Source organism: Cupressus sempervirens, chromosome 3 (assembly GCF_028749045.1).
Source record: "Cupressus sempervirens isolate cs-2001-9-10 chromosome 3, ASM2874904v1, whole genome shotgun sequence".
Taxonomy (NCBI): Eukaryota; Viridiplantae; Streptophyta; class Pinopsida; order Cupressales; family Cupressaceae; genus Cupressus; species Cupressus sempervirens.
The window spans coordinates 706,669,853-706,694,888 of record NC_143120.1 but is presented as its reverse complement, the minus strand read 5'-3'; the positions used below and the strand labels follow the sequence as shown (position 1 = coordinate 706,694,888).

Sequence of the window (25,036 nt, the reverse complement as noted above, 5' to 3'; positions counted from 1 at the left end):
AAAACATCATTCCAAAGCTTACATACCATCTATGTACCATATACTAACCTTTTGGTGTCATTGTAGAAGCATCAATAAAAGATTGCACCATGCCATTTGCAAAAATGCCAAGGAGCTTTGCACCAAATCCAGCAGCAGAAAGATAGAATATCGTCTACACAACTGACAAATTAGTTAAATTTAGAACTAAACCTACAGAGAAAGAAAGAGCAGAAAAAGAATAAATTAACAAGCTTGTTTGTAAATGCATGATCCCTAAGCAATTCTCAAAACTGATTGTGTTGCCATTGTAACTGTTGAAGATAAATTGCAACAAATATGATTAAAAGAAGACATGTATTTAAAGACTCGCAGAGAGGGATCAGATGAATTCAATTTGGAGAGCAAACAAATTCAATTTGCCATTAACATCAAAAGATTAAGTTTGACTGAACAACAAAAATAATGGTAATATTCTTTAATTTGAGGGAAAATCATTTTAATATCTTTAGATTCTACAAATAGTTATACAGCTAAATGGATTGATTTAACTTCATGAGGAAGAGGAAATAGTCACACCCAACACATTAGAAGAAGAATTTCCATTTACAACTACGAATTAAAAGATGGGAACAAATGTCAAGTTTTCAACAAAATGATCACAATCTTCAATTTTAAGTATTTTCCCAGCACATATGTCCAGAGATCAATCTTCAATGTCTTCAATCTTTGCCACTTCAAGGAACCCACACTTCACGCATTCAGAAGTATAAGATCATCACAAAAAAGTATTGGAAAAGGTAGCAGCAAGAGTTTAAGCTGTCATGCCCGAAGTGAAGTCCACTATCAGAGATAATGGTGTCCAAGGAGATATTACCCTGGAACCCAATATAATTATCGACTTAAGGAAAACAATCAATTAGGGAAACTGTAGAATTGCCCTCAATTGAAAAGAATACCTAATTATATCCCAAGCAGAAAAACTAATCAGTTGAAGCTTGGTCTGCTATTTAAGTGCCTTTCCCTCATGTATGGGGCCCAATTTTTCATTGCAAAAAATGTTTCATTCATTTAGTCATAGCATTAATATGTTTAATCCAGAGCATCTTCTACTGGGACAAAAGTTGTCTGATATTATTATCCCAGCCCAGAAACAACCTGCGTCTACATCTGTTCTGTGAGAAGACACTTTAGTGAATCATAAAATTCCCTCAGCCCATTGATGAACTTAGCTATGGGATCTTGTGTCAGGAAAAATCTCTTGGTCAGTCTATATAATAATCTTCGTCTGGCGATAGCCATAAGATTAGGTCTTTTGTTTGTGATTACTTGAGCTAAATTTTAATTGTGTAACTATTGTCTGGTCCATACCATGCTGATTTCTAAAGCAAGATTTGAAGGACAAAGACGACAGGTAGTATTAATTGCACAATTTTTTCTTTAATGAGAAGCTATACTTCTGTCTCAACTATCAATGCAAAAGAGGAATATGAGATACCTGTAAATCATCAAATGCATTTACATATTTATTTCAATGGCGGAAAACAAAACCAAGCAATGGGAGGCATGAAAAATAGCTGATTTGTACAAAATGGCATTCACGAGGCCATTGCAATCATGAACGTAATATAAAGCTGAAAACCCAAACCTGCAATTCCCGCTCACGATCAATCACAATTTCTGTATGAGGGCCAAATACACGAACTGTGACAGGAAGATCATCTCCATTTTCATTAATCACTGATACCTTCAACACTGATCATGAAAATCAGTATTAGCATCCAATTACTCCCCAAAGAAAAACCATCCCAATTAAAACTCAAAATCTACAATTTCATGCTTGCAAAACCAAATTAGACAAAAAAAAATTTAAAATGACAAACATTCTGGGATGTGACCTGCCATGAGTCCTAACATTTCACCCCTATAAGCATCACCTAGATGCAATGGGTGCAAAATGGACCATTCATGCTCATGAGAAATGGATTCTTGTAAGCAACTACTCACAACATATGGCTTGACAAAGATTGATTTACAAACTATGCAGTTATATCCTGATAAAACTCCACAAAACAATGAACATGGCATGCACTATTTATAATGGCCAGATGAGTACTGCATGTCTCTTTTCCATTTGTTTTGTATTTGCAGTGGCATTTCCTTCTAGAAGAATGAACGATAGGTGTAAAAATTTGAAAGCATATATAGTAATAGAAAGAAGAGATTATATTAGTATCTACAAATAAACACAATTAGTTTCCTGGGACTCATAAACTATACCAAATAATTAAGAAAATATTTAAGTAGAAAGACCCGAGGATATGAAAAGTAACTTGACACAGATTACAATGAAGATTGCACAGTAAAGCACATAAACCCAAAGTTGTCAAACCCTAAGCCACAAGATAAGGTAACGATTTAGGTATTCCTGCAAATGTACAATTTCTCAAAGAAAATCAAGAAGATCAAGATGATGAAGAAGATCAAGCAAAGAGCCATGAAAGGGGATCTAGTCAATATAAATTATTTTGCATGTTAGAATACATACTAATGAAATGCTAAAATAGAAAATATCAATGGCTGTGATTAATTATGAATTCCATGTTTTATAAGTTAAAGAAACTATTCCTTGAAATAAAAAGCCTAATCATTGAAGATCCAGGAAAGTTACCTTATAGGACAATCAAAGTTACGCCAGCAGGTAATTTATTAAGATATAGTACAAGACAGGTTCTGCTTAACTTTGAAAAGGTTCAAAATGAACAAACAAGAGTGAGGAAGAAATGGAAACCGTTCTGAGGATCATTGACTCAGACCCAAAAGATGGAGTTGACTTTAATAATTGCTAAAGAAGGTTCAAATATGATTATCTCAATTCCCCAGGGACAATGCTGCTAAGAGGCTCATGATTGAAAGGTACCAGGCAGGCTGCAAGTGCTTGTTGCAATTACATAATAGATTAAGTTTTTACTTAATATAATAAGTATTGAAAATCCTTTCTAACAATAAAATGAAAGCTATCAGTATCCAACATGATCCATGGATGTCTAAGAGGAAAAGGATTGAGTCATTTTTCTTTAAAGATGGATATACTATCACTACAAAAAATTATTAGCTTAGGCAACCAATATAAGAAATTTGAAAACTCAATAAATTCAAGGAAACAAACATGATGCATGTTCCTAGGGAGCATAACTGTATGGGTGATTCTAGCTAAGGCAATGACAGTCCAACAATATGAAGCTATTACGACTGCTAGCAAAGCTTCTATATGTATACCTAATCAAGTTGAGGCTTTTATCAGATCAGGTAGACTGGGGAAAAAATTTCCCCTTAGTAAATGAGGGAAAATATAGGTAACGACTAGCTTGGGACTAAATAATTAATTTTTAATCCTAAGGTCAACAACGATAAAACATAATTTACAATGAAAATTTTTAAAATTGATAACTCTAATCAAGTTACTTATTGCCTTGAAGGGATTCAATTTTTAAAATGTTGAGTTCACCATTGATCCCATAAGGGATGAGCTTAGTTACCGGTTCAGGTTTAGGGACGGGTTCGGGTACAAGAACCTGGTACATGGGTTCGTGAAATTTTGTTTTTCATTATGGTTTGTATGGGTTCGTGTGTGTATGTGTGTGTGTGTAGTATATGTATTATATATACACATGAGAGAAATATACATAATTGCAAAACTAAATCATTTCATAGCAAAATGAATCTATGATGCTTGATAACTATATCCTTTAATCACAGATCATATTCAGGTGATAATTGTATTTTTCAAATTCTAAACCCTTGTCTAGCAAAAAAAATTAAAGCTTTGATATTAAAAGAACTATATTTCATCTTGCAAAATCTCCATTTTTGTAGATCATATCTCAGAAGAGCTTAAGCAGACGCTTATCATCATTGATACAACCCTGAATAGACTTTTGCTAGTGTTGAACTTGATCAGAGTGACACGCAACAACTAAATAAAGCAGCGAAAGATGTTTCCCTTCAAAGCACATACACATCTAAATCATTTTTGTTCTCTCCGTGCTGAAGTAATGATATTTACTGAAGTCTAAGAAGTCAAATAGATGTGTTTATAAAAATATTTTTATCATTATTCTTATTTTCTATGCTGTGGGTATCGACTATCATGATCTATGGACTATAACTCAATGCCAGATTGAAATATAGGGCATATGTAACAAGGAGTTGGAGTTTGACACAGGCCAATGGCCTTGTATATATGACTCACTCAACCCCCAAGTTGGGATCTACTGCGGTCAGCGCGAATCCAAGGGTGGTCCTCCAAGGTCCTTGCTGGATTGCCACGAATCCAAGCTCGATCTGTGCAGGATCTGTGTTTGAACTTTGAACCAGTGGGTCTGTCTGGCTCTGCAATGGTGCAGACACAGATGGACCCACAAGTCCAAACATGGACCCTATATGGACCCAGCGAAGACTGATACGCAAATCCAGACCTGGTTCACACTCGAACCTGGTTCAAGGATCCAAGGTGTGAATCCAGTAACTTAGGGGATGAACTATCACCTCTCATAATGATTAAGCATATTGCATAACTACAAAAAAATTATTTTTATTAAAAAGTCATTAAATTTAAGGAACGCAATTAACAGTTAAACAACGGGAACAAACCCAACATTTTCTAATTTTTGACAATGACACTTCCATAGGGCTTTAGGTGGCATCCTAGATATCTTGGTGACTTGAGAACCTGAAGGGAACATTCCTTATCTTTCACAATTGGATAGCCTACTCCATTTGGGGCATTACATTTTAGAAATTCTAAAAACCCCAAAAGGGTGAGACTCGTCATTGCAAATTGATGGAAACCATTTGATGCCACTGAATCAAGAGTTGACTTTAGTTCCTTTCATGGCGTTGGTTTAGTATTAGAAATAAGGGATGGTTTTTACTAGTTGTTACCTGGTCATAACCAATCAAGAAAATTGTTATTCTAATAATATTAGTGGTTGAAATTGCCCTGATATTCTGGGTAGAGGCATACAAATGGCAAATAAAAGTTTGATTAGTTATTTTTGAAACTGGAAGTGCAGTCAGGATTTTTCAGTTGTGTCAGAATCTTCAGAGATATTTAGAAAGGACTTTGACAGCTGTAGATGGTAGTGAATGATTTCTAAAAATGGTAGAGAGTTTGTCAAATTGTAACTGTTCTGACTTTTTTATCCAACAAAAATATTTATGGTGCTGCGTGTGGATACTTTGTTGTTTTACATCTTTCCACAGGCTGCATTCTTTTGTTTTATTTGTTTTTTAATTAGTTAAAGCTTAAGTGTATCTTCTTTGCATACAAATCTTAGAGTAATGGGCACCAAGAACAGGAGTTTTTTTGGAATTTAACTTGTGGGCTCGAGAAAAGTGTCTGCATCAATTTGGTGTCAAAGCATCCTACGATGCTGGGAATAGAGAGCTCAATACAAAAGTTCTAAATAGTGTATAAGGCCACTATGTCCATGGATATAGATGCAAACACAGAGTTGCATCGTGATGTGAAATGAAAGATAACCAAGTTAAGAGAAAAAATAAAGCAGAGGCAAAACTAAACAAAAGTCCAGCAAAAGAAGCTACAAAATATAGAGCTTCTGTTAGTGGAGTTATGGTAGATGTCAGGAAAGTCTGAGACATGCGATAATAAGAAAACAAAATAAAAAATTTAATCAATAGTAAAGGCTTTGAGGAGTTGAGAATGGAAAAACTAGAACCAAGAGCTATTTTCAGAAAGGAACCAGGGAAAAGAACTGCTAGGACAGGGAAAGACTAATGAGAAACCTGAGGACGCACACACTGCTCCCCCCCCCACAAAAAAAAAAAATCCAGAAGTACCCTATGTGGGGATGTCTTTAAGACAAGTACTTGGAGTACCCAAGTACCCCCCACCTTTGCCACTCTGCAACCACATTGCTAACAGGATGTGTCCAGAGCATGGGGACACCCAAACACGCTTGGGACATCCCATCTTGGATGTGTCTTGGTGTCCCCCATGAGTGGCCAACGTCAAACACACAAAAAGTGTTTCATTTTTACTTTTCTTTTTCTAATTGGTTCTATTTGAACCTTAAAATATGTGGGTCCCATTTTGGGCCCTCTGAGCCTTCATAAGCCCCATAAACTTCATTTCCATCTCACATTTGGAAATCACATTGTTTGTTACAGCTGGGCTGGGAGAAAAGAGAGAAAGGAGTGCAAGTCAAAGTGGAGCAAGAAGATGAAGAGGAAAAAGGTTCATCAAGCAGAAGGTACGGTTTTTACAATTTCTTTTGTTTTAATTTCTTATTTTTATTTCCAAAAGTAAATGTTGAATGCATAGCTCTTTCTATTTCTAAATTCTTTTTATTGTTTCTTGTTGAAAGTATTTTCATTTCTTTGTATGAAATTTCTTGTGTTTTCAATCTGTAAGTTCTTATTCAATTTTGTTATTTGAATTTCTAAATTAGGTTGACACTTCAAACTAGTTTCTTAACAATTTTATTTTTATTTTTAAAATTATTCATTAAGCTAATTTTTTTTCATTTTGTGAAATGCAAATTCAAAATTGCCTCTCAGTCACGAATATAGTGGTGATGAGATGGAAATGCATTTTGAGGGTGCAAGTCTATTGAAGTATGAGCTTAAGCATGAGGCAACCGACCATGGGGCTGATCCAAAAGCCCAATCTAGTTATGTTGCAGCAGGACCAGCTTCTACAGATTGCCCCTCTCAAATTTTGGCACCGTTTGCCAGGGGTCCTTATGATTAGAAATCTCCTCTCAAACAATTTGTAATAAGAGTATCAGCCCCAATGCCTGCAAGGAGGGGCACAACAAAATGGAAATGCAATTTTTGTAGTACAGAATGGTCTGGAAGAATCACTAGAGTTAATGCACACTTGCTCTTTTGGGCAGGATATGGTGTGAGAGCATGTCTATTTTTTTAATAAATGTTACAAATGTCAAGTATAAAATTGAGACAAACAAGCTTAGGGGCATTATTGATGATAGCACAATGCTAGACAATAGATTCTTGCTATTCAGCATACATAGGGGCAGCTACATCTACTCATATCATGCATCAGAGAGTAGGAACTATGCCAGAATCCACTTCTAGACCTTCATCCATTAAGAGCTCAATAAGGGAGGGCGGCAAGGGGAAACGCAAGGCAAGAAGTTCAATCAACCCCATCGTTGGTTTGTTTAATGTGCACATGAAGGATCGATTAAGCATGCCATTGGTAGGTTCTTATTTGCCAATGGCATACTACTACATGTAGCTCAATCTCCTTATTATAAGGAGATGATGTCCTTGGTGGTGAAGAGGGGGGGCCATCATTTGTGCCACCAAGTCAGCACAAATTGAGGACCACATTCTCAGATAACCACTATATCTAGGTCATTGTTTCGATGGAGCCGACGAACGCATGTTGGATAGAGTTTGGTTGTAGCATAATTATCAATGGGTGGACAGAGATTAGCCAATGTCCACTCGTCAACATCATGGTCACATGCACAAAGGGCCTATACTTTTTGAGGGTCATTGATTGTTCAAGGCATTGCAAAGATGTTGATTTTCCGTGTCACATCCTTAGGGAGGCTATTGAGGAGGTCGGGCCACAAAACGTGGTCCAAGTAGTGACGGATGCAACAAATGTGTGTAAAGATGCAAGGAAACTTGTTGAGGCAGCCAACACATATTTGACGGACTCCATATTGTGTGAATGCCATGAACAATGCACTCAAAGACAATGGGAAGATTGATTGGATTAGAAGAGTGGTAAATGATGCAAGAGATGTGCAAATGTTTATCTACAACCACCACACTTCAAATGCATTCTTTAGGAGCTCACAAAGCAGTTCTTGAAACCAACTGAGACTAGTATGCATCATATTACATTTTTCATGAGAAGATATTTAAAGTTGCAAGAGCCACTGCAACTCATGGTTATGGCACAAGAATGGAATTTGTGGGTTGAAGCCAAGACAAAGCAAGGGAAGAGGGTGAAGGAGAAAGTGAAGAGTGAGTAGTTTTGAAGTGAAGAAAAATATATAGTCTCAATCATTACTCCAATTTCCAGGTTATCAAATATGATGATGAGGATGTACTTTCCCTTGGGAAGGTTTATGAGCGCATCAATTCTATGCTTAGCCAAATGAGGATTGTTGTACAAGAGAGGGACCCCACTGTAGCATTCTACAATGAGCACATTCATCAAATCACTCATCACAGATAGGAGAAGTTGAACACTTCTTTGAACATTGTTGCATATGCATTGAATTCTAAGTGTTACATAGTGAGGCCTAGCAGAGTTACACCACTTCAGGATGATGAGGTGAAGGCAAGGTTTTTCGGGTGCATTGCTTAGATGTATGATGTTGAGACAGTTGGCGAGATTTGCTTTGAGTGGATGGAATTTTCTACTCTTACAGGTAATTGGTAATTCAATATTCTTTAGTTTTACTATTGGGTATGTTTATGACACTATGTTACTATGTTGAATGTTCAATGATTCTAGTTCATGATGAATTTTTTTGTGTTACAAGTTACTCAGATGTGACAAAGATGGATATAAGAACTATGGCATAGAAGCATCCAATTTTGTGGTGGAAATGTCATGGATTGAAGAGGTCAAAGATTACCACATTGATTATACAATTGCTATCTCGGGTTTTATATTGTGCATTCAAGAAATGTTTTAACTTTTAAGTGAACTTAAGAGTTTTTTAGTTTTCTCACACTAGCTATTTATTTGCTATCTCAAGTTTGTAATTCCTCATCTCCAAAGAGGAACTGGTCTACTCTCCACTCTATTAAAAGGAACATACTTATGTTAAAGAGAATGGGAGAAGTTAACTGTTGTACAGAATGCCTTGTATATTGTAGACTGCAAAACACGCATATACAAGGAGAGCCCAACAGCACAATGGGATGTAGAGCCAGAGGATCCATCTCATATTGATGAGGACAAGAATTGCAGCAAAAACAGATGTAGAGCTGGTTGGTGTTGCTTTGGCGGAACTTGACCGTGAAGAGTCCAATAGTTCAAATGATGAGGACTTTGGCTTGGGGGGTATTAGAGACCTCCCTTCACAACATTTTGACATGATTTTGGATTCATTTTAATATTGATCAAGATTCATATCATGCTACGCATTGTAATCATGAGAATCTTTATGATATTTGAATCTTTGATAGAACTAATATAAATCTTATTTGTTAATTATTTGAACTTTGATTTTTAAATGTTACTATTGGATATATGCTATGTTACTATGTTGAATGTTTGATGGTTTTAGTTTGTGTTGCAATTTTTCTATATTCAAGTATTTCAATAAGGTATGTTATATTGACACATCATTTCATACATTTCAAGTTCTATATGCATAGTATACAGCACTCATCTTGGAGTCTCAACGTCCCCTAGTGCCAATATAACACTGATTAATTCCCTTTGGACCTGTTTGGTTGCTGGCATGGGAATTGAAAATTAGAATAGAAAAATGGAATGGGAATACAAAAGGGCAAGTCCAATCCTGTTTAGTTCACTTGGATTTTGATTGAGAATATGTTAATCCGTTGTTTGGTTGTACAAAAATGGAATAGGAATAAGGTTAAGTTTGTATTTTTAAAAATATATCCCTTAAATTTTTTTGTTTTAATTTATTGTTTTTTGGTTAATTTTTTCAATAATGGTAAAAAGGTTAATTTATTTTCATTTTTATTTTTTTTATTTCATTTTTTTAACAAATAGATATAATAATAATAAATGTTATTAAAAAAAAGTTAAAAAATTTTAAAATTAAAATTTTAAATTTTAAATTTTAAACAAAAAAATTTATTAAAAATTTATAAAAAGATTTAAAATTTAAATTTTTTTTTTAAAATCAAATTGGGAATAGAAATGGCCTATTCCAATAACAGTTATTTTTTGGCATAGACATATGCTCATTTTTGGGGCAAAATCGGAATGTCTTCCTATTCCCAATTCTGATTGAGCATACCAAACAATGAATATAAAACATATTCTAATTTTCTCTTCCTAGTCCGGTCCTATTCCAGCAACCAAATGAGCCCTTGATGAGTTAGCAGAACTATTTGTGAATGGAAGGCTCTTTAAAATAATTTGCATTTATTTTGAGAGAGAGTAGATAGTGTGATAAAGAAAACAAGATAAGCGAGATAAAGATGTTGAGTTGTGTTACACTAAATAAAGGGAATATATTAAGGATTACAATTGGAGTGTAGAAAACTTTAAAAACTGCAATGAATACGAACACAACCTTTCGCAGCCAAGATGCCATAGTAGTGTAAGCAATCCAAATCCGAGATGAAGCCACAAAATAGATGGAAATCTTTGGCAACCTCATAAGTGATGAAGTCTTAGTATCTTTGAAGAACACAATAGAAAAGGAGCAAGTAGATGGATACATTTACAATCTCAGATTGATGAAAGGAGAAAAGAAGATTGTTTCTTACTTAGAGAAGAAATGAGAATGATTAGGAATAGAAGCATATTATTTTTGTACAGAGGGGAAAGCACCTATAATAATTTTATATTCCCTTCACTTAATTTTTTTTAAAACAGTTTATGTGTAGATGCAATAGAAGTTTGGTCAAGAAATGAGAAGCTCATAATACTTTTCAATGGAGAAGGACCACTAGAAGTGAAGCTAAGCCCACAAGAACCTAGGGAAAGAAAGAAAACAAATTGCAAAAGCATGATTTCTGATTTGCTATCGTAAATCTTCCCATAGGCTGCATTCTCTTTCTTTATCTGTTTGTTCATGAGTTGAAAGTGAAACTTGGTAGTATCTTCTCCACAATAAGCTTATTATGACCCTTGTCCCCTATCTTTTGTTACTTGATACAGTTCATAGCTTTCAATAATGATAAGTATAATCAAGAGCAGGGTTTTTGGGAATTGCATTTGCAAGCTCAAGAGAACTGTCTGCATGACAAATTCAGCACATTGAATTACTTTCTAAAATTTCATCTGCTTTTAGATTGTTTAAGTTAAAAAAAATCTGCTATTTCTGAAACTTTGTCTTCACATCTCTACATCCACCCATCTTGGAAGCTCAGAGAAACACTGAAATTTCAATTTAAATAATAGGTAATGCAGTTGTAATTGAAGAATAAAAGGCTACTAACAATCAAGAAAATAAAATTAGACATCAACATATACATGATATACAATAATCTCATACCAATAGACCTCACAACTTATAATTTGCTGCTGTAAGAGTCAAAGATGAAACGCACAAAGAATGTGGTCAACTTGTAAATGAAACTTTAACAAAATGAAGCTAAGCAAAAAAATTCAGTCCTCTTGTGACATTAATGGAACATGGAGTCCACACTAATCCTTAGTATTGAGCAAGTGGCTGGAAGCATAGATACAGCAGATAGATAAGTAGCAATTACTTCAATTAGGAGTATGTTAACTAACGTAACAAGGTAGATTGTTAGAGTGGGCATTCTTTGCTCTAACTAAAGGAATGTCAATTGTCTGCATTGGATTTAGCTATCGAAAAAATTGCCTATGGTTGATGAATCAGATTTAGTTGTCTTGACTCTCGATTTCAGATTTGTCAATTAACTAAAGGAGATAGCCTATGATTGAGGAACAGGAAAAAAGAAATAATAATCTATAAGAAGCATGGGAGGAAAAGATGTCTCCTCAGATTTTAAAAAGAAGATTAAGAAATTCAATCTCAGGAGTGTGATGACTGTGTACAGCAGCTTGTGGCATTCAAGCATGACAGTCAAAGTTCCAAACTATCTTGGGAATAAAAGTTCTCAAGGAGCAAATTGAAGTTAAGAATGAAGTCAAGGTCATCAAAACTATTATCAGATTTGCATGTAGGTTGTGCCTAGTAATTTGAATCAAACTAGCAAATTTTAATTATCATATGTATTGTTTGACAAAAAGATTTTAAAAACAGAAAAATGTTGCTAGTAAATTTCTACTCCATTAAATTGAAATTCTTGTAGTTGTGTCAAGGCCAAGACCTGGCCAGCCTGAGGGAGTGAGTGATAAAGAAACCAAATATCAACTAGAGGAACCAAGAAAACAAAAAATTAGGTCACAAAAATATAAGAAGCTGCAATGTTTCATATGATGAGATCCTTTCGAGATAGGTTAGTGACAAATCATCAATCCCTTCGCCTAGAGTACGTAGATGCCCCGAGCCACGCAACTATGCCTTTAGGTATCAATGCATAGCTAGAATTCTAATTGTCGGTGGTGAACCAAAACACCCCATTGAAATCAATCATGAAAACCAAACTACCAAGAGTCACTATCTTGCAAGGAGAAGCCATGTTGCAAGAAGTGAATATGGAAAACCAACAAGAAGATGACTTGAACACTCGCCATGCTAAATACGAGGAAAAGAATGCTAATAAGTTTCAAGCAAATATCTCCTTCGTGAACTTTTGTAAATTGTTATAAAAAACCAACACTAGAATTAAAATTAAACCAACCTAAGACCGACCTCACAAAGATTTGCTAAGTAAACTGGGGAAATTAATTGTTCCCTAATTTGATGGATCCAACAAAGCTTCAAGCTGACCTTGGATCTACAAGCTGAATACCTACTTTTCACCAAGTCCTGCGCACAAGTAAGAAGCAATTAAATTTTCTACTCTTCACTTGTAAGGAGTTGCACACAAGTGGTGGTAACACACTTTGATTAAACAAGATAAAAACTTTGTGCCAACATTACATGATCTCATCCAGAGATTTTTGGACCACTTTGTGCAGGAGGATGAGAAAGTGACAAATTATGAAACTAATCAAACAAAATAGCAGCAAAAGAAGAAAAATAAATTGCTTAGCATGAACCCAAGTAGTTACCAGAGGATAATATCAGTCAGCACTAGCAAGGGTATGCTTGCAGTTTTTTCATGAGCACCACGATATCATCCATTCAGGGTGGGGAGTTACCTAGACAACAGATTATCATGCTCATTGATGATGAGGCTATCGAAAATTTTATTGATGGAAGCCTTGAGGCTCAGAGGAGATTCAAGACCAAGGACTTCTCAAGATTCAATGTGACTGTCGCTAATTATTTCACTACCCCATGCATCCAGGCAATGAATATGTGTGGCTTGATAGGAAAGGATTCAAATTCATCATCCCAAGAGATTGAAGAACAAAGTGACAGAAACATGTGCACGTACAATAATTTTCGTCCTTCGTTGGATACTTTTCAAACATTTGCAAGTGAAAATGATAAAAAGCGCAACCAAGTAGTTAAAAGCAGCACTTATCTGAAGTTCGAGTTGATGTGTAGGATATTGCAAATAAGGGCATCCTCTAAAGTTCAACAAAGGGTTCTTCCTCTCAAAAGGAGAGACTCATTTCACAAATGTTTACCGCATAGATTAATTGATTAATGCACACAGGCAATGAACAAGAACAACAACAGCAGTACTTCGTTTATTATTCGCATATGTCAAGAGATTACATACAGAGCATAAGATGATTTACAATGATCCCAAACAGGGTATAAATACTTTCCGTCGAACTTTCCCAAAGGGGTCCGTCGACTACATAACAATACTAATCTACCTGTCGGCTACAAAATCTTTACTGACGACATGAACCCATCGGCTACAAAATCTTTACCAACAACAACACCCTGTCGGCTACACAATATTTACGGACGACATCATCCCCCCCCCCCCAAAAGAAAAAGTCGTCTCCAGATGACAATTACAAAATATCCAAGACAAATTAACAACAAAATACATTAACTGACTAACTACAACAAGATAGATCTGCTTCTGCCACACCCTTTCACATTCATCCCGTGCCTACACCAAACTGGTCTCCAACCCACGTTGCATCTGTAGCCTCTGCGAACACAATACTGTCTCCTGAGTCAAGCTGACCTTGATAGCCACCCATGCTGCTTTCTCTTCTTCCAACTCCTGAGTACCCTGAGCCAAATGTCGCTGAACTACCTTTAACTGGATGATCAATTCCTCCCGAGCTCTCTATGCATCCACCAAGACAGCTTCACATCCAACACCTACTCCAAGTGCCACAAAGTGTAACATCCCTTCTCGAAAGGCTTGCTCAAAAGCTCTCCCCACCTCTGGTACACTATGCCTGCAACAGCTCCAAGTCTCATCAACTGGTCATACTTCCCACGACTGATTAACTGCAATGACTGGGGGTCTAGGGGTAGCACCCCCGCGAGGTCCTGGGACAATGCCCCAAGCGCGCTCCTTGACCAAATTAGCACTCTGAAACCCACACAAAACTGCATGGAACACACCATTTTTGTGATTTTCGTTTAATCCCACACTCATTCTGGCAATCGCTGATGTTTTCCCTTCCCTTTGGCATCATGCGTTACTCATTCCAAACTGTTTCAATCTATTGTCGTTTTTTTTTTTTTTTTTTGCTCCTTCCTCTGCTTGTTCGCTATTGTGCCTCTTTCCTCTGATCTGTCTCTCTATCACTCCTAACTGCTCTGATGCTTTTTCCATCCAAGATATTGTGATTCGCCTATTTATAAAAGCCAACAATCTTCTTGTTTCCAATACAAATCATGGAATCTGCTCAGGTAATAGCAGGGCCACGTCTTCCTAAACGCCGCTACTCATCCACGATTAATGTAGAATGTGAGCCGCTGATCCGACCATATGTGTATTGCGTTCAGATTTTGAGCTTCTCCAACCGCGTCAAAACCCTGCAAGCGGATAGCAACCTGAGGCATCATCGTCACCACTCTAGGCAACCCTTCCCTTCTCTGCAAACCACTACAAGTCCCTCGGAATGAATAAGCCATGGAAGAGGAGCTAAAAGGAAGAACACCCGCAGAAAGAAGGAAAACAACACGGGGAAGTTAAAGGCATCCGCAGGCAACAAGAACATCCGTAGGAAACAAAGACATCCACGGCAACACAACCATCCATAGTAGAATGGAAAACGTCCGTGGGAGAAATGGAAAAAATCCGCAGGAGACAATAAACATCCACGGGAAAACATTAAGCGCCCGCGGGAAAAAAGGCACCCACAGGGGTGTTCACGACAACCTGCCTACGATGTGCTTGTGAGCACACAGTGGTTCTTTCCTCTTTTCTTTTTTTTCCTTTTTTTTTTCTAAGAAATACAACAAACTCAATTTTCCCTCCAGACTTCGCCACTCTGTGATGACGAAGGAATCGTTCCAACTTCTTTATTTCGTGACGATGAGGGAGTCTTCCTGGCATGGTACACTTTTAGCTTCGAACCATTGATTGCCTAAGATATTTCTTGTTCGTCTAAAGTCCCCAATTTTATTGCTCCATTGTCACCTCCCTCTCGGATCTAGTATGGCCCGACCCATCTGACCTTAAACTTTCCTGGTTTGATCTCATTTTGTCCATGATACTTCAACACCAACTGCCCTGGCTGAAACCTGTTAAGTTGCCGGTGTTTATCACGCCACACTTTGCGTCTGTTCTGTGTCACCTCTGTAGCCCATTGTCTCTGCAATTTCGTCAGCTGCCATCCCTTGCCATCAATAACTGTATTCTTGATTTTAGAACCTTCACTCTGTATTGCTGAAGTTTTTATAAAGCCTATTCTCTTTGTTTCCTGTGCAGACCGTGCAATGTGTTTTCCTTGCTGCCGGCACCCTTCTAATATATCAATGGTTCGTCATAACATTTTCTTTCTGCGCAATCGCACGGTGGGATCTTTCCTTTTTCTGGATTCGTATTGCATGTTCTTCCCCTCAGCTTCAGCCGTAACTGCCTTTCCTTCTTCTACTTCTCTGTATTCCTTCGGACATTCATTTTCCTCTTCTTTCTCACCTTCGTCCACCCTTAACATATTAGAGCTCGGAAAGAGTTCGTAGTCCTCTATCTGCCAATGTTAAAGACCGTTGACAAAATCCAAATCGTCGTCCGTTGATCTTCCTTCCAACCGCAGGAATCCCTCCTGATCTGGTTTCATACGCTACCTCGCTTCATCTTCTTCTTCAAAATCTAACGACCCTGCCTCCTCACCTACCATTTGTGTGTGCAGGTCGATTATGAATATTTTGCCTTCGCACTCCATTAATAAGGTATTCTTCTTCCAATCGTGTTTAACCTTTGCTTGTATGAGCCATCCTTGGCCCAGAATGGTGTTATATCCTCTCCTCTTCAACGGGATGACGATGAAGTCGAGCAGGAACGGTTGTGTTCCAATAGTGACTGGCTGTGCCATCAGGACTCCCAATGGTTTGATCCCGTACTGGTCTTCCATGAGCAACTGGAACGTAGGTGGCCACAACGTCGACTGTCTCAACCTCTTCCAGGTATCCTTGGGTAAGACATTCACACCAGACCCTTCGTCAACAATTGTGTCCGTCAGCACATTTCCCAAAATCCCATCTCAATAACCGTCGAATGTCGTCCAGATGTGAATGCTAGCAACATTGGGTCTTCTCCACCTCCGACAATTTCCTTCCCTCTTCCTAGTTCTCCTAGTAACTTAGCAGTTGGCACGATATTTGTGAGTGTCAATTGGAGTTGAGGCATTGTGAGCAACAAATCGCTTATTTTGATGGGTACCTCAGTTTGTAGTATCTGTCATACGATGTTTTGTTTCACGCAATTCCTTGCTAAGGTGTCGGTGGTGTCCTTCAACTGAGATGTCTCCGCCCATGTTGCTTTCTCAATTTCCGCCCGTGCTCCCTCCAGCCTCTTCCTTTCTTCCGCCGGGTCGGGGTATTGTTTTGCTTGTTTCCATGTGATTGCCAACACCTCCTCTTCGTTCGTCCTAACAGTGATCAGATTCACTCCAGACTTTGGGCACTTGGCATCTTCATGATCACCGGGTCCGCACCACCTGCATAATAATTTTGGTGTGTTTGCTGTTGTACAGTCTCGAGCAAAGTGGCCCCACAAATTACATGTTCGGCATTGAATCATCAACTGACCGTTTGCATCGTACTGAATTCGACTTCAGCTGCCATTATTATTGTTTGCATTGTTGTTGTTTTGCCCTCTGCGATTATTTCTATACCCCCCCGAAGTGGCGCCATCAATGTTTGTGTTTTCGTTCCCTCTTGACATGGAAGTTGCCTGTGTCAAGAGCAGTTGTTGAGGTCCTCTTGTTTTCATATTGAAGGGGCATTCTTTTGTGGAATGCCCCATGATTTGGCAGATGTCGCAGAACTGGTTCTTTGGACAGGACCCTTTGGTTTGACCTTCTGTCTTACACTCCCTTCGTTTCTTTCTGCATGTTCTTAAATTTCTTCATCATACGGATCATGTACTTTTAGAGGGCTCAGACCTTCTTGCTGTTGTTTTCATCATCGTTGATATCTTCTTCTGAAGACGCATCATTATTTGACTCAGAGGAGCTACTCTTCTTCTTCTTCTTTATCTTCTGCTCACTTTCTAAGTTCATTGCTCGATTGTATGCTTCATTGTATGATGATGGAAGCACAATCTTCATCTTCTTTCGCAACTTTGGGCGTAGACCCTCAACGAACCATCTTTTCTATAGCCCATCTACTGGCTTATTCTCCATTTTGTTTATTAAGTCTTTTAATTTCCTGGTATATACTCGAACACTTTCATTCTTCCCCTGCTTTGTGTTGTATATACTTTCCTGGTATATACTCTAACACTTTCATTCTTCCCCTGCTTTGTGTTGTATATCTTGGCTACAATCTCATTGTCGTCGCAGAGCAATTGAAATTCAATGGTAAACTCCTTCTTAAGGTTGTCCCAAGTTGTTAATTTTTGGAGATCTGCATCGGCGAACCGATCAATTGTGACACCCCGTAGGGTTGCCAAAAATTGCCAAACCCATTCGTTTGTATCGGTGATGCCATTTTCCCTCCAAATCGTTTCGCATGTTTTACAGTGTTGGATTGGATCGGCCATACCATCGCCATCAAAATTTGGCAACTTTTCCTTTGGTCCTGCCATTACTACTGGATTTTGTGTATGAGCGTTGTTTGGTCCTGCAACACCGGCATTGTTCACTCCCACACCGTGGCTTTGCACTCCCACACCGACAATCTGTACTCCCACACCGGCGGTCTACATTCCTACACCGGCAATCTCAATAGCTACGAACCTTGGTCAAGAAGGATCTTCTAAAGTTTTCCCTTCCGGAAGTGTATCCCAGACAAAGAGTTCACTCCATGCTCATGCTTCCTCGGCACTACGAGCCGTGCAAGTCGATTCCCTTCCGTTTGGATTCTTTTCCCTCAACGAATACAAGTTCAAAAATTCCTCTCTTGCTTCCTCCACCAATTCCACCCACTGGCGAGTCTCCTCCAACAATTCTTCAATGCTACGGTGTCCGTTGGCAATCTTCTGAAACCTCCTTCGGCGCTCGGCCTGTTGTGCCAAAATTAAATTTCCTTAAGCTATGCAGATTTCATCTTTGTCCTTCAGCTTATTCTTATTTTTGTTTAACTGATTCGGTATCAGTCTTCATTCCAGCCTTTGTTCCAAGTCCATCAGGCAACGGCGCCAAATGTTTACTGCATAGATTAATTGATTAATGCACACAGACAATGAACAAGAACAAGAGTTCACTCCATGCTCATGCTTCCTCGGCACTACGAGCCGTGCAAGTCGATTCCCTTCCGTTTGGATTCTCTTCCCTCGGCGAATACAAGTTCAAAAATTCCTCTCTTGCTTCCTCCACCAATTCCACCCACTGGCGAGTCTCCTCCAACAATTCCTCAATGCTACGGTGTCCGTTGGCAATCTTCTGAAACCTCCTTCGGCGCTCAGCCTGTTGTGCCAAAATTAAATTTCCTTGAACTATGCAGATTTCATCTTTGTCCTTCAACTTATTCTTATTTTTGTTTAACTGATTCGGTATCAGTCTTCATTCCAGCCTTTGTTCCAAGTCCATCAGGCAACGGCGCCAAATGTTTACTGCATAGATTAATTGATTAATGCACACAGACAATGAACAAGAACAACAACAGCAGTACTCCATTTATTTTTCGCATATGCCAAGAGATTACATACAAAGCATAAGATGATTTACAATGATCCCAGACGGGGTATAAATACTTTCCGCCGAACCTTCCCGAAGGGGTCCGTCGGCTACATAACAATACTAATCTACCTGTCGGCTACAAAATCTTTAACAACGACATGAACCCGTTGGCTACAAAATCTTTACCAACAACACCACCCTCTCAGCTACACAATATTTATAAATGACAACAAGAGTGTTTCCTTTGCAAGATAAATATTTTGTTCTAACAGTGTTTTGAGATCAAGGAACAATGAGAATCATAGCAGAATATTCATCATCTAGCAGTTATGCCTATACTTTTGTAATGTTCTTGTTCACAACTCTCAAGTACCAGCTCTCTTAAGCACTAGTGTTAGTAATAAAAGACTCCATCGGAGGAGTAACAATTTCAGACATGACACTAATGTTGAAGGCACATGGAGACTTTTCCTCTAGCTATGGGCCCAAGTGGCAGCACCTTGCATGTATTGCTTCTCCTTAAGTTTGTAATAGTGCAAGAGATGATGAAAACTTGATAATGGGACATGAACATTCAGATTTTCTGTCAGACATCGCAACCATTCTGATACCTGCTGACACAAGAATGATCTATGTTCTGCTTACCACACAGATTCCCTAAATTTGTTAATCTTTTGCAATTTTTTGCCATGGACATGCATTGGAAGGTCATAACAAGCATGCATATTCCAGCAATACCAGTTAATTCTCATTTTTCAGGGCAAAAGGTTTATTTGAGAAAAATGAATGCTCATGCTATTAGGGATGCTGCATTTAAATCTGAATTTGATTCCCCAAACAAATAAAATTTCAATGTCTCCAGTCATCACTAAGAAGGCATCAAGATATTCCCACAATGTACACAAAACATAGAAAAGAAATTCACAGAAAAATCCTATCAAAATCTTTACGGTTTTGGAAAAATGATTGATGCTTCTAAAGACAGAACTACTGCCTGATTCTTCTTCCAGCCATTCAATATTTCAGTCCTTGTTAGTGAATACAATTTTCTACAAAGCTATGCTCTCTTTATAGCCCTTAATTTTCCTTCCTGCCCAACTTTGTTCAGCAATTAAAAAGGAAACCAGACCAATTTCATCAAAATTCACCAATTTTGATCTGAGACACCCATCAAAGTATCCAGCATCACAGCCATGCCAAAATTTACCATATCAAGCACACCTCACAAGGCAGTAGAGTACTTGATGATTTAAAATATACAGCGTAGACAAATTATAGTAGTATCCAAATGTATGCCTTGACCACAAATTCGGTCACTAGATCAAATACTAACCTACTGCTACAACCTCTATTAAGCTCATACGGATATTTAAGACGTGGTCCCCTAAGGATAAAACTGCTTTGATTTGCTTCAAATGTCTTCCTTAGATATAATACTGGATCATACATTGCATAAAACTACTTTCTATATTGATTAAAGATTTATTTGTTGGAGCATGGAAGGTCAACTCTTCTAGGACCCATGCCCTACATTGGGTTACAAAGTCACGACCAAGCCAAAAACAAAAAACAGAGAAATGAAAAGAGATATATGATATTAGCAACTAAACATTTTTAATAATCCCATTCAAAACTTCCAAACACCCACACACAACAAAGAAAGGACCACTATCTACAATACACTAAAGTGTTACAGCACTCATCAAATTCTTATTACTTCGCCCTAGAAAATGTAATGATAGAAAAACCTAAGCTAATAAGAACCTGTCACACTTCATTGCCTGAAGTCTTCCCAATAGCCAAAAAAAGCTTGTAGTTACAAATATTTGCTAGAAGATTGCAACCCCTTTCTGATCTGCAAGATGGGTCACATTAAATTCTAATGGTGACAGCACATGCAAGGATTGAAACTCTGGAACTTGCTTGACATTGCAATAGCATGGAAATGAAGAAATGGTCAATATTTCTTTTGAAAGACAAACTAGCATAGATAGCACTTTATTTTGTTGTTGAATCCTTCTGGAAATTGACTAGGATCAGATATCATCAATATCGTGTGTGAAACAACCCAAGATCCCTTGAAATGGCAGCCTAGAGGTCGCATGCAAATCATTCACGTCAAAAACACAACGAATGCATTATTGCATTCCTAGCTTTGTCTTTTATATTAAGTGTGAATTTGCATCATTGAGATGACCAATTGTCTATAAGCGAGAAAATTCCCTAATTTAGTTACAGCATCAATTCTAGTAGTAGTCATTAATGGTGACTTGAGACATACAGGAATGTGGGTAGATGCGAACAGTGAAAAATGTGAGAGATTCAATGTTTCGAATCTCAAGATTAAAGGATAACACATAACCCATGCCAAAGTTTGCAAACTCTCTGAGTACTCTCCAAGATGCTAAGGACTCTCAATTTTTTCTATTGGGCAAGTTTTCACAAGTTTAAGTTTCACATTTATTTAGATGCAAACAAACATGGTAAAAATGTTGACATATGTAGAATGTTGGTTAAAATGTGTTTTTTGCATGTTCTTTTTCCTATAAAACCTTGCATTTTCTCTTTTCAGATGTCAATTTTTAGTCAAATATATTTTGGATTGAGTGTGTGTGTGTGTGTGTGTATATATATATGGGTGGATGTGAACAATGAAAAATGTGAGAGTTTCAATGTTTTGAATCTCAAGATTAAAGGATAACACACAACCCATGCCAAAGTTTGCGAACTCTCTGAGTACTCTCCAAGTTGCTGAGGACTCACAATTTTTTCTATTGGGCAAGGTTTCACAAGTTTAAGTCTCACGTTTTATTAGATGCAAAAAAACATGATAAAAATGTTGGCATAGGTAAAATGTTGGTTAAAGTGTGTTTTTCTCATGTTCTTTTTCCAATAAAACCTTGCATTTTCTCTTTTCAGATGTCAATTTTAAGTCAAAAACGTTTTGGATTATGAGTGTGTGTGTATGTGTATCCTATCTTTTGATTCACCTCCCTTGAGAGGAATTACTCTGCCTCTCTCTAACAAAACCAACCTATCCTCTTAAGGGGCAATAGCGAGTGATTAAGATGCCATATGAGGCTCTTTATCCCTAATAGAATTCAGATATAATATTCTGTAAGTCACCATTTGACTCATAGATGAACTACAGCATGCCAATTTTGTTGTTAATATAATGATCTCTTTCTTGTGATGAGTGCCAAATATATTTTAGAATCTCTGATTCTTCCATGGTTGATTGAATGGTGACAATTGTCTTCTTATATCTTGTGTTAAGAATGATGTGGCACGATGCGAAAAGACATGTCCCCTTGGTATCACCCTTGCCTTAGCAGTAAATGCACCTCTTCATTACCAATCGCTACGCTTTAATATCAATTCCTTGTTTATCAGTGAGTCTGCCATTTTATGATACCTTTGGTTATGAATAGTCAAGGCTAATCATCAATTAGTCAATAAACTTGTCTTGATCGATATGCTCTATTCAAATATTTACTTTTCCTTGATCAATCTGCTTGTGGATGAACGCTCTCACCATCATTTGTGACTTACAATGAATTCCATCTGAATTACCCTTGTCTTACACTATCAATGAATTTATATTCAAATTGTATGCAAATGTTTCCCCTTAATTGTTATCTTAACTATAGTTATGACTAATTGGATAGTTTGTGGTCTAAAATTTCAACTTGACATTCCATGTTGACTTACATAATCTAATGTTTATATCATTTCCTTTTTAATAGATCCTTCCTCGTGTCCAATGCCACTGTGAGATGTTCAATACCATTAATGTCAATATCGTCAATTGCACTTGTAAGATGCAAAATGTAGTTATTGTAATCATAGGAAATAGACCCCATCTAATTAACGCTTGTTATTATTCCAAATATTGACTTGTTATAATGTTGATGGAGCTTAAAACTTTATTTTAATTGATCCCTTAATAACTTACTATTTATACCCCCTAGATCACCATATTTCTTCTCCATAGCATCGATAATAATATCCACGGTGTTAAATATTTCCATTGTTGTTGACTACTTTACATGTGACCTCCTTGTAGCAAATTGCGTTGATATATATATATATATATATATATATATATATATATATATATATATATATATATATATATATATATATATCTGTGTATGTGTGGGCGTGTGTGTGTGAAGGCTATATGTTGATGTGTGCATAAGTGATAGTATTTGTCGATCTCATATCTTTGATATCATAGTGGTATATTATTAAGTTTATCCGTCGATGGTTTTCCTCAAAAACGCCATCTTGAACTTCTTGTGATCTTTTCACACCCCCTCTTTTCACTTGGTAGTAGGAGTAGATGTCTTGGTAGGCCTTAGTTTAGTGACAACTTCGAAGGATTGAAATTCTTAAGCAAGGTTTTAGCAAACATTTAAATACAAGTCCCTTTGTCAAATTAGGACAAAGCCACAGAAGAAAGTTGAACCAAGGCATCCAATACTTAGACCCTCCATGGTGAGAGGCCTTGCAATAATATTGACATGAAAGGAGTCGGGAGCTTGATGGGAGATTCAAGTGTTGATTTTTGGGAAGATTAAGTGTGGTACAATGAAAAATGAAGATTGAGTTGGATCTCAAGTTGACCCTTTAAGAAACGTGGGATATGACATGAAGCTAAATTTGATGGTCAAAAAAATGGAAATTTGAGCAAAGAAAAGACAAGTTTGAGTTTAAAGAAGAAAAATCACCATGTGAACCTTAAGTTTTGGGTCGCAAGTGAAGAAATCGAGAAATCAGGTTACTAAAGACGATCAAATTACAAATCTGAAAGTCAAGGTAAGAATAAGTTAAAGTGTAAAAGACCTAGAAGATTTTGATCCTTGGGCTGAGCCCAAGGCAGGTTGGGTTTTGACCTACTGGAGGTTCCGTCCCCCAGGCATTCTCTAAATCCTTTCTTTTGGACTTCGAAAAGGCCTTCTTGCATTTCAAACCTTGAAAGGATTAAGAAGTTTAGCCCAATTGCTGATGGAAGAATATTTGGAAGATGAAGTCAATTTCTTGATGAAATTTGTGAAAAGATAAAGGGAAAATCAGTTAGAAACATGAAGGCCTAGCTCACTTCGTATGTTTTGGATAAGACTAACTTGGGCGAGCCCAAGTAAGATTAGAATTCCAACCTCCTCAGGGCTCCATGCCCAATCAATACCCCATATCCACCAAGCTCTTAAAACAAGATCAGAACATGAGGGTAGAGTTATAACTTATGGGTGCAGTTGATCATTTGAAAAATTGATTCTAAGTGTTGTCCTGCAAAATGGATTCTAAGTGTTGTCGTGCAAAATCTTGAGGAAAGAGGTGATTGAAAGATTGAAAACTATGAGTTGGATGCAACAAAAGGATGAAAATAAAGTGCATATCACAAGGAATGATAGAATCTGATTGAAGAGCAAATTTGGAAGTTTAAGGACAAGTTTGAAAGAAGATAGAGCAGCTACCTTAGACTTGAGCCCAAGGCAGGTCTGACTTCCAGCCTCCTTGGGGCTCAATGAGCACAAGGGAGAATGGAATTACAACCTCCTCCTAGCTCCAATATTAGCCAACTCAAAACACTTTCACCCCCATTGAAAACTTTGTTTCCCACCTGTTGGTTCCCAAAACCACAAATTAGAAATCCAAGAGCCTGCCACTTCTCCGATAGGATTCCACAATCAGTTCTGGCCAACGAACAAGAATCACCTTGATTCCCCTACACTTCAAGCTCCGCTACACCTAGGCATGTAGACCTTCTCCTCGAACCTGATCACTTGGTTCAGAGGTTTTCTAAAGCGAATTTAAGATTTGGAATTCTCCGGCTGGTAAGGTCCATGAACTCGATGAAACTGAAACTGAATGTTGAGTACTTGAAATAATTGAATGTCTTGTATAAGGTTTGTTAATATGAATTTGATGCTTGTAGGAAGGAAGTATATAGATTTTCTAACTTCAATAATAGAAAGACCAATGCCTCTGCTCATTTGGGCAATAGAGTCAACTTCAGTGAATTTTCACGTACAACTTTATAATGTTCTATGCACTTATACTGCCAAAAATTAAATAATCAAG

The 25,036-nt window shown here is 37.4% G+C and overlaps 1 protein-coding gene across 2 annotated transcripts in view; it reads right to left on the bottom strand.

Annotated features, from left to right (window-relative positions):
* EMB1187 (Protein kinase superfamily protein) overlaps positions 1 to 25,036 on the bottom strand; it is a 144,122-nt gene that overhangs the window by 101,849 nt on the left and 17,237 nt on the right. For both annotated transcript variants that reach the window (XM_089821595.1, XM_089821594.1), the window contains exons 3-4: positions 1,628 to 1,734; positions 49 to 154 (exon numbers count right to left, since the gene is read on the bottom strand). In XM_089821595.1, the coding sequence (XP_089677721.1) occupies positions 49 to 154; positions 1,628 to 1,734 (213 nt within the window). The remainder of the gene's footprint in view (positions 1 to 48; positions 155 to 1,627; positions 1,735 to 25,036) is intronic.